Source organism: Diuraphis noxia, unplaced genomic scaffold (assembly GCF_037042655.1).
Source record: "Diuraphis noxia isolate RWA-SAM2 unplaced genomic scaffold, SU_Dnox_SAM2 contig0004, whole genome shotgun sequence".
NCBI lineage: Eukaryota > Metazoa > Arthropoda > Insecta > Hemiptera > Aphididae > Diuraphis > Diuraphis noxia.
Window position 1 is genome coordinate 35,805,181 of NW_028301714.1, and position 11,699 is coordinate 35,816,879.

Here is an 11,699-nt window from a genome sequence, read left to right on the forward strand (position 1 = left end):
CTTACTGCTTATAATATTATTGATATTTCAATATGACAATATGCGATTGTACTTATATAATATTAGGTATTTATTATTTATTATATTTTGTTTATAATTATTATAAATGTTAGTATTAGACAGTTATTGTTACCACGGACTTTGATAGATTATAGTCCGTGTCGTTTTTTAATAGTATTGACGATCCAGCTTTTTTAAAGATTAATCGTATTAATGACTTAGATCTTATATACATTAATATATATATATATATATATTAATATATGACCTGAGAGTAATAATGTTTATGCTATTGGGTTATTTAAAGTTAAATTGTTAAAATGCTCTCTGTCAATATGATTTTATGATTTTATATTTTGATTATTTTGTCTTTTGTTGTTAATTTTTTTTTAAATATGTATAAGTATTAATTTACGATATAACGACATAGCATTTTCATTCGTTAAAAAAATACAGTAATATATCTACAATAATTGTTGATCAATGATCAGCAATGTTTAATTACATGGGTATCATAACTATTTTTACCCACCGACTACAAATATAATTAAGACTGTTAATATATCACAGTATTCAGAAATTAGTAATAATGTCAATAATAATAATATTTTTAGTTAGACATTATTTCATAGAATATGATCAATCTCCAGGTATGACAGTCTGAGATTACTTTTTGAACAATTTCTCAATTTTAATTAACCTTATGTCCTCATTAAACCACAATCTTCCAATTTAGCTGTGAGACTTCTTTTATCTTTTATGGTGTAAAACTATCAAAATGAACTTAATGTAACTAACATTAAGTATAGACAATATTTAAATAACTGTTGATTTAGGTTAGACGCTTGAACATATTAAATAATGCATTTGAACATTTTAAATAATACAGCATGACAAACTTGGGATTATTCAATAAATATAAAGCATGATAAACTTGGGATTATAGACTAGTCTACAGTATAAAACCATTAAAACCAAATAGTAATAGGTAGGCAATAATAACAAGATAAGTAATTAAAAATAGATTGTTTTTATTTTTATTAGGAATGAACCATAAACAAACCACTTAAATAAAAAAAAATACTTAATACCGAAATGTGTACTTATGAAAAAATATATTAGTTTTTAATATTTAACCTTTTGAATACTTCATCAACAAGGTCTTCCCTCTTAACTTCTTCCTCTTGCCTAGTATTAACATTTCTTAATTTAACTACACCTTTAGCTACTTCTTCTTCACCAATAATGACAGCCCATGGAATCGCATTCTCTTCACAATGCTGCAGTTGAACCAACAATTTGGGGTTTTTCTTATACGAATGTTCAGTTTTAACACCGGCATTCCACAAATCTTTGCACACTGTCATTCTATGTTCAACCAAGTTTTTTTGAGCAGCAGCCACAAACACTTGCACCTCTGTAGTACGCATCTTTTGTTTCTCTTTGGCAAGTTTGGCTTCAATTACAGTGAACAATCTCTCAACACCAATAGATATACCCACACATGGTATGGTCTTGTTTTTTGGATGGAACATACCAACAAGATTATCATAACGACCACCGCCAGCTACGCTGCCAACCGATTGGCCTTTATCTAATAAAACTACTTCATAAATTATTCCTGTATAGTAATCTAAACCTCTAGCTAAACTTAAATCAAAAGATACAAGATCTTCAATTCCAAATACTTTAATGTATTCAAAAAACAGTTTCATTGATTCAAGCCCTTGTACTGCCATTTTTGACTTGGTAAGCAGTTCGTCTTTAAACAGAGCTGTGACCAGTTCATCAGTTCCATTCATCTGCACATATACTCCAATTTTGTCAGCTATTTCTTCAGACAATCCTTTTTCGTTAATCATTTCATTTTTAACTTCTTCCCACGGTGACTTGTCCAATTTGTCTACTGAAGAGCAAATCGTTCTAAACTTCTCTGTTGGTACGCCACATGACTCAAATAGGCCATCCAACAAGAGCCTATGGTTGACTTTCACTTTGAAGTTACCTGCATCTAACGTTTTCATTATTTCAGCAGCAACAAATACACATTCGGCCTCTGGTATCATCTCGTCATATTGGCCAGCTATGTCATAATCACACTGATAAAACTCCCTGTAACGGCCCCTAGTAATAGACGGATTATCTCGCCTGTACACCTTGGCAATTTGGTACCGTTTGATATTGGTGATCTTGTTCATGGCCAGGTAGCGTGCAAACGGCACAGTAAGATCATATCGCAACGACAGTGATTCGCCACCTTGATCGGCAAGATCGTAGATGAGTTTTGAGTCCTCGCCGTACTTACCTGTCAGCACGTCTTTGAGCTCAAATATCGGTGTGTCGATGTTGACTGCACCGTGACGCTTGAACACTTCTGTAATCCGTCCAAGTACGTCATTCCGGATGGCGGTGTGTTCGGGGCCGTAGTCGCGTGTACCTTTGGGCGTCTTCAATTGGACCTTGGAATTCTTCTCCTGCGGCTTTTCTAGAGGTTTTTCCTGTTCGTTGGACATATTGAGACAATACAATTTCTGACACGAATGAATGCTACACAATTTCACTTTGTTCGAAAACTGTGAAAGCGTGAGTATATTTTTCAACATACTGATTAGTGATTATCACTGGTTTATCACTTATCAGTCAAGGCGCTGGCGACACTGATTACGACTTACTGAAATTAATACCCTAACCAACAAAACGTCCAGCTGTTACTTGAGATAATTGTGATATGTGATAAAATAAATTTCAATCCAATCATTAAAATTGTAATGGTGTGGATGCAAATTCAATGATTCCGTAAATTATTATTATTGTGAATTTGTGACGTCTACCACTGTCCACGACACTGACTTTTGGTGTTTTTCATTATTATTATTATAACTATTATTGCTTTATAAATTACAGATTTCATACAAATATCCAAATAAGTATTATAACATAATATCACTGTATTATCAAAAGTTATTACAATTACAGAATTTCCATCGCCGTAAAACAGATTGAAGAATGGTTTCCTTTTTGATGCTATCGCGAAATATGTAAGAATACAAATTCTGAGTGTTTTAGTCGGGTTACCAAATTCACAATGTCTTCGAGGGTGTTGCGAAAAATGGGCTTGCAGGATGATCGCGACCTGCCACCTGTTAAAGACGATGCAAGCGATGATACCGAAACCAGTTCTGGAGGAGTAAACAAAAAGCGACACTTGAATATGTATGACTTGGTGAGTTAAAATGTCCTATCGAAATAGAAACTTTTACTTGCATCCGATATTTTTATATTGACAATTGTGTTACAGCTTAATAATGGTTCCATGTCCGAGTCTGAAGTCAAAGAAGACGATGATCATGAGACTACTGGTTCCATTAACAAGAAAGATGAAAACATGTCATACGATAAAGAAAATATTAGAAGGAAAAAGAAGAAAAAGCGAAAGAAGTCTGGTAAAGTATTGTCATCACACACTCGCAGCAGTGAAGATAATGTTGAGGTAAGAAAATAATAAATTGAGCAATAATATTACTACCTATAGTTAAAAATTATCTTCTTAAGGACGAAGTGGAAAGAAGTGTCCGTGAAGTAAATAAAATATTGGGTGAAGTACCCGACAAAGGTGAAGATGAAGATGATGAAGCTACTTCTTCTCAGAATATGCTAAACAACCGTGAAACTATATTTTTTAAAAATATTTTATCTGTACAGCATAGAAATCTTAACCCAAATAATGAACTACGCAAAATGTTTGGACGTGTTGTTCATCAAGCTGAGCTAAGGTAAAAATAAATGATTTCATTGGTTTTCATACTTTATACAATTTATTTAACAAATAAAAACAAATAATATGATATTTAAAACAATAAATGTATTAAATATGTTTGTGAGTATAGGTGTAATAACTTATTATATTTTAATTTATACTTTTTTTCTGGTTAAAATAAATAATTTTCTTAAATAACAGGTACATAAAATAACAGTGTTATAAATATAACACTATATTCAAGTTTTAAATCTAATATAATACTAAAAAAATATAACATTCTCTGCTTCATATTATGATCAGAGTTAATTTTGTCATTGAATTTGTGACAAAAAAAAAACTGTAATGATATATTAAATTTTCAATTCAATAATAAATCATTAAATACATAAACGTGATTTTCAGGGAGGAGACAGAGAATTCTATATCTAAGGATAGGTTAGCTTCTGTTATATTTATATTATTATTATTTTCAAAAAATACATGGCTTAGTATGAAAATATCAACTTATAATAAAACTATTTTATTAATAAGCAATAAGCATTTAAATTAAACATTTTAGTTTATTAAGTATTATAAGACATTTTAAAATCTACGCTATGTAATTTAATTTTCTATAGCTTTATATTGATTATTAAAATGCAACATATTTATATGTATCATGCATAATGTTATTTTCAATGTTTTTAATTTATTTTTAAATAAACTGTAATGGTAGTATAAATACAGATGTTTGTATGAGCGTTTTCGGTTTTGTATAAAAGCATATCAATGAGATATAAATTTAGGTTGTGTTGTTATAAACTAATCTACCTACTTAATATGTAATCTCTAATTCAATAGATACTTACCAATAACTAATAAGCGAATTAAAATATAATCAGACATGTTTTTAATTTTTAGCAAACGTAAGTTTAGAGGAAGAAATCATTTGAAAACCACATGGTTGGTTACACCTAAAGACAATTGGCCACCTGTCGGCAAATCAGGTACCTATATTAGTACTCTAGTAACATTTTTGTTTAAGTCACATAAAAATAACAATAAATTATAGGTTCAACAATGAAATATTTGGAAAGCAAAAATGGTATTATGTATTTCGCCTTTGAACATAGTCCAGAATATCAACAAGTTCAGACGCAACTCTATACAGCTGTGTCTCATATGTCATCGGGAAATCTGGTGGTTGGTTTCAATTAGGTTAAACTATAAAATAAGATTTTTCATTTATGTTTATTTAATTTTAGAATATTATCAATAACCATCCATATCACGTTGATGTACTGTTACAAATGACAGAATGGGCACGACTTAGTGAAGACTTGCCAGTTGCAGCTGAACTTACAGAACAGGCATTGTACTCATTAGAAAATTCATTCCACCCCATGTTTAGTTTGTCAAATGGAAAATGTCGTTTAGACTACCGTTTACATGAAAATAGGTATTTAATTTAATTTAAAAAATATGTATACCATAAGTATGTCAAGTTTTTATTGATTAGTTAACTACTGCTGACATTTTTTAAAATATCCATTAAAATTTCAATTTCAAATTCCTGACGATGTTATTACATAATTACTATCATAAGAGTGCACCCTAGCTAGTCGAACTAAACTTTAGTAGTTGACTAGTTTGTGAACATTTTTGTTTTTATGTGTACACAATTACAATATTATATATGCAATAGGTTTATAATAATAGTATTAACTATGTAATGGACAAAACTAACTGTTGGCATTTGATATGAAAATAATATTTCTTATATAATATAAGAAATGTAATTATATATCCTAGATATAAGAGTATGTTGACAAGTAACCACTGAATACCATAGTTGATTAATTAAAAACTAATTGACTATGATTGCTATATAAATGTGAATACTTATTAGCTATTATCAATGTTTATCTCTGCCATGCTGATAATGTCTGTGCACACTTATGATTATCTTCATACCTAGGTTTTTATTTGAACCTTAAAAAATATTAGATGGATTAACTAGAACAATAAATCTGAGGTACAAAATGTTGGTCCTAATGATGTTAAAATTTCTAGATAATTACAGTTGACAAATCTTTATGTAGATAGCGTAGGTACTCTTAATGACGATTAGTATAGAACTATCTTTTAATAGTAAATATAATTTCAAATTGTCATTTGATAAAATTTTTTCACCTCTAATAAAAATAAAGTTGCAAGTAAATTTTTAGGTTATCGAAAATTATTGGTTAATTAAAAACAAAAAATGAATTATATAGTGATTACTGATCAGACATTTTCTGAAACATATTTATTTTTATATGCATTTATAAATATTTAGTGTTAAAAAAAATGTATAATATGTGTTAATATAAAAGTTATAATTGTATTTATTATTGTTGATTTTAGAGCGTTGTTCCTGACTTTATACAGACATTTAACATTTGTTGGACTTAGAGCTTGTTATCGCACAGCTTTGGAATTCTGCAAACTTCTTTTGTCTCTATCTCCAATGGATGATCCTCTTGCTGTAGTACTATGTATCGATTTTTACGCTTTACGTTCTTCTGAATATACATGGTTCATTCATTTCGTGAATGCTTTTGATGCTGCAAGAAATCTAACACAGCTTCCTAATATCAAGTTTTCTCTTGCTGTTGCTAAATGGCAAAAAGGTGATGTTGAAACCGCACATACATTATTACAAGAAGCATTAATGATGTTTCCTGGAGTTCTAATACCTTTGTTAGAAAAGTGTTCCATCCAGGCTGATAAACGAGTCAATGCACATTCTTTTTTCACAACTTATGCTACTGAAACGTATGTTTACATTTTATTTATGTATTAAATTTATCATTTAATAGATATAACACATTATAATTGTTTTACCATTCATTAATTTTTGAAAATTTGGTATTATAGACAACCGAAATCATTATCTTATTTAATATCTATGTATGTAACGAGGAGTTATCATATATGGAAAGAAGTTCAACTGTTACCATGGCTTGAACGCAATGTACAAATTGTACTTGATAGAGTTGATGCTAAGGACCCGGTAGTAAAAAACATGGAAAATTTACGAGCGACTTTATACAGTGCCAAACCACCATTGAATATACACAGACATTTGTTGTTGTCAGACATGAGTGACACAATTGCACCTCCAGCTGAGGTAATTTTAGATTGAAAAATTTTAAATATTCAATGATTGACAGAAGATAGTTGGAATAACAAGAAATTACCAGGAAAACCTTAATGTTACATATAAAATAATCTAGTTTGATCCTTTTCTTTTTTGGTTGAAATAAACTATTTTTGGATAGGTTTTTCATCGGACTGATTTTTTATAATTAATGCTACAAAAAAAAAACCTAAATAATTTGTAAATTCACACCGAAGTGCCTTCGCTGGTTGGTTCTTCCCTCTAGACACTCAAGCTATTACATATATATAATTTCAAAAAAATAACATAATTTATGCTTATTATACATTTTTTTTATGTACAGATTGTATAAAATCTAGATTAAAAATTTAAAAAAAGATGCTACAAAAATTTTCAAAGATGTGTATTGTATGTAGATGTGTAATATCTTCTGTAAATCTATTTTTTTTAATTATAACTAATGTAACTTAAATAAAATTAATTTTTCAATTAGAAAAAAAAAATTAATGAGGGGTGAAAGTTTTTCTGAGAGCATGTGTTGTGCTAAAATGTGTCGTTTTTAACACCCTTATTGCATGAGTCTGCAATCATATTTCTATGATAGGCCATACTTATAATAGAAATGTTATCAAAAACCACAAAAAATTTAATTTTTTAGGATATATAAGTTATATATACTATATAGATGTGTATTAATATTTTAACTGTATATGGCAATAATCAATAATGTTTAACAAACTATAGTTTAAAGTAAACTTTTCTAAACACTGTAAAGTATAGTACACTACACAAATTTCTATTTATGGAAATGGTTCAAGAAATAGTTTAATATTTTCCAAGATAACGAGCACATTAATGTTCGGTGTATGTTGAATTAATAATTTATTACACTAGCTACATAAATGATTCATTTTAGTAGGCTTCTGGTCCATGCTTTAAAGTCTAAATAAATTTCAGTATCCTAACCTAACCTAACATAATTACTAATTACATTAAGATTATTCATAAAAAAAAATATACAAATGGTTTTCGAAGTTAATTATACTAAAGTATTAAGTCTTAATAATTCTAAAATAAAATAAAAAGTATGAATTTAAAAAAATTAGAAACCAATAAACTAAACACATTTGATGAATGTTCTTTCCTTTTTCAGTAAAATTAATAATGTTATGTATTATGTTATACTTATAGAAATCTACTAAAATATAGTAGTAATCAAGGCAGTTCTATTAAACATAACTTTTATTTATTGATATTTCTTTTACTAATATTGAATAATAAAAAAAAATTATATATTCTTCAATCAAATAAATTTAGTGGTTCTCTAATTTATGTTTTGTTGTTAGGCGGTAACAAATCCAATTCTCATTATGGATCCGTTTCCTCCGCCAGATGGTACATCATTTTACAATTCCAGATCACATCATGAAAGCATCAGTAGAACGGCTGTGGAAAATCATTCACTTTTCTCTACATTCTTCCGGTCACTAAACCCTGTGTTTCAAGCCCTTTCTGATGAAAGGTAATTTATCAAAATTGTATCTATCACAAAAAATACTGTTTTTTACCATTGTGTGTTATCTTTAACTTTCAGTAATGTTGACGAAGAATTAGCAGCTGAGGCTGAAGCTGTTGCAAGACCTGTTATAACAATGGTCGGTGAGCAAATTGAAGAAATGAGAAGTGATTTACGTCAAAGTGTCAACTCTTTGTTAGACGCCATGAGAGATTTGCTGTCCAATGTACATTCACCAAATGTACCAGCTGATGGTGATATAGATGATGATTCTGAGCTTACGGATACAGCATAATAGTAAAATTTAATAAAGTTTGTCAGAATTTTTTTTTTTGTGTTCCAAATATCTTATAATTATTTTTAAGTTTTTATTAAATTTAAATTATTTTGCATTAGAAGACTGGGCTCATTCTTATGTGTGTATTATAATCTATTGTAATATTATTTTAACTATATTATTAAATTTGTGTATAGACGAAATATGAAAAATATTATTTTCATCACAAATCTCAAACAATTTTAACCTTGCCCATACTACTTGGTAAAACCATTTTCTTAATTCTTTATGCCTACATAACTATTATAAATCTTCAAGCTACCATTAAACTTATATTAGAAGTTAGGAATGTGTATCCAATTATAATTTATTTAACATGTATCATTGTAACTTATATGTTTATATTATATTCTTCTCAATGTGTATTAAATAAATAACATTGGAGCACAGAATTAGACATTTTTGTTTACAATTATTTTATTTTCATTCTTTTAGTCTACAGTTGAAATGTGACAAACTACAAGTAAAGTTTAAAAATTAATTTAAGCTTTCTGTAAAATTTAAAATACAGAAACAACAAAAATACATAATAATCCTCATATCTTTCTATAAAAATTTTAAGGATACCTACAAAATCATTCCATGGGAACATGACTACTGAATACAACTGACACATAAAGTTACTTATAAAAATATCAACTATGAGCACCAGTAGACTAGTATTGAGTTTTTTTGGATTGATTTCATGGGCCATATTTTATCATAGCTCATTGGGAAACTATAATTTCTTAAATCATAGCTCTTGATGAGCAAAGAAGTATTTATACTATTATTTCTATAATAAGTAAATATATAATTGTGTTGTATAATTTTAGATGTATTTTGCTGCTTTATGTTTTTCAATTATGGTTAATTAAAATAAAGTAAATTGACTTTTAAACAATTTCATAACAACTTTAAACTAAGCAAACAAACAAAATCTAAATTCTTATAAACTTATGATATTAGCAATACCTAATTAAATCCTAGAGTTCAATGGATCAATAAAGACACAGTTTATTAAACACAATTACCTATAACTTCAGGCAAACATTTTTATGGATATAATTTATTGTGGTTTGTATTGGTTTAAAATTTTAATTTTGGTGATTTCTAACATTTCTGATGTGTAATCAGCAAAAAGGGAAATCTTAAAAACCTTTTGTCAGTTTTACTAAAATTACACGAGCTACAGCTACATATATATATATATAATATAGGGATGTAGCACATTATATCATTTATTATTATATATAAGTGCTGTAGGTTACAAAATGTAATTATACAATAAACATTATACATGGTATATACTACTTACATGTTATTGTAACACACGTATATAATACTTGAACGAATTTTGAATAATTAAATAACAGAAATATTAATGTGGCTTATAAGAATCTGACAATTGCGACTATTAACAAAACGGTTATGTTTTTGTCGCATCGGAAGCATCGCACTGCGCAAATAATTCTGATCACGATAGAAATCGCACGCACTCATCGCACTCACCACCTTCACGTAGGACACAAATGTCAAATTCACAATGCAAATAAGCCAATAACTATTATCGTTGTACGTACTAACATGCCGGCGGACAACAGCAAACTCAATCAAACATGGTGGGTGGGTAATCGATGTCTTTGTTTACTACCTACATGAGCGCACGACACTAAATCGTAACTTAAAATTACAACCGACGACGGAATGACTGCGCTTATAACGACGTAACGTCACAACGGCATACACAACACTGGATTAGAGGTATGATGAGTATGTGACAGTAGAAGTACTATAATACAGTAGTACACGTCGTATAAAGGTAACGGCAGACGAGTCGATAATAGGTATGCGGTCGGCGAAGGAACAGTAACGCACGACGAACAGCCTGCGAAGATAACCGGAAAACGATGAACGTACGCTGGCTCATCGCGTTGAAGTTCCGGAATGGTGAGTAAGCCGTGAGATGTGGTCACACACGCCACACACAAACGCATAACAAAATACGTCAAAATTAAAATGTCTTATCGTCCAGTGCCCGTGACTGGTCACATCTTCAAGTTCCACACAAAATAACCATCGATAGACAGCATACGATATAGCATCCGATCTAACGTTCAAAGGTATTTGGCGATTGTACATGTTTTCTTCTCGGACCGACCACCGCGCATGATGACACTAATCATTGTATGTCGTTAAGACGTAAACTTGAATGTGGACTACTTATATGCATACTTACATACCTACATACAACATACAATATATACAATATACATACCTACATACAATATACAATATACATACATACATGCATACATACATACATATATAAAATATTGTATTTTAATATATTTTAATTTTTTAACTATATATTAAATTCGAGTAGACATCATGCTATGAAGATTCGACGAGCTCTGCATTAGCAAGTACGCTCCAATTAGCCATCAGCAGTAAATTTTTTATTTAGCCGTAGAACAAAATCCTACTGTATAATAATTGTAGAGATTTTCAGATTCTCTAGGTTTGAGCTGTAACTGAAGATCCATAACTGAGAAACCAACGACGAAAACGTATTACCTGTAACGATGGATTGTTTCGACTTCTCTTCGATGTGGTTTTCGTTTCTGTCGTGCTAGCAACATTGTTTATTTTTTAATTATCATCTATGAAAAATAAACAATTACTTATCTTAGATATGGTCGGATACATATATTTCAGGTTGTTAAACAGTAAAACCAAAAGACAAATATCGTTACCTATTTGAACGATATATATAAAAATCTTATAAGGATACATGTTTGAAAATTGTGTCATGATTGATTCAAATACCACATTAGATTTTTTTTTTTTTAATTAAAATCTACCAATATAAAAATTATTACAGCTTTACAGTTACAAATAAATTAACGATAACAAATTAACAAATAACAAGCTGATGTGTTAGAACAAAGAAGAAATTAACAAT

General features: G+C 29.4%; 2 protein-coding genes across 2 annotated transcripts; one reads left to right on the plus strand and one right to left on the minus strand.

Annotated features, from left to right (window-relative positions):
* Window positions 1-1,014: 1,014 nt before the first annotated feature.
* Window positions 1,015-2,620, minus strand: HisRS (histidine--tRNA ligase). The gene has a single exon (XM_015518026.2). The coding sequence runs from the start codon at window positions 2,601-2,603 to the stop codon at window positions 1,119-1,121; it is 1,485 nt and encodes a 494-aa protein (XP_015373512.1). The 5' UTR covers window positions 2,604-2,620; the 3' UTR covers window positions 1,015-1,118.
* Window positions 2,621-2,750: 130 nt separating this feature from the next.
* Window positions 2,751-9,147, plus strand: Nulp1 (Nuclear localized protein 1). Its single transcript, XM_015518025.2, has 10 exons — window positions 2,751-3,223; window positions 3,299-3,490; window positions 3,553-3,773; window positions 4,661-4,746; window positions 4,812-4,942; window positions 5,005-5,198; window positions 6,146-6,556; window positions 6,659-6,911; window positions 8,249-8,424; window positions 8,497-9,147. Exons 1-10 carry the CDS (start codon window positions 3,086-3,088, stop codon window positions 8,711-8,713), a joined length of 2,019 nt encoding a protein of 672 aa, XP_015373511.1. The 5' UTR covers window positions 2,751-3,085; the 3' UTR covers window positions 8,714-9,147.
* The last annotated feature ends 2,552 nt before the right edge of the window (window positions 9,148-11,699 follow it).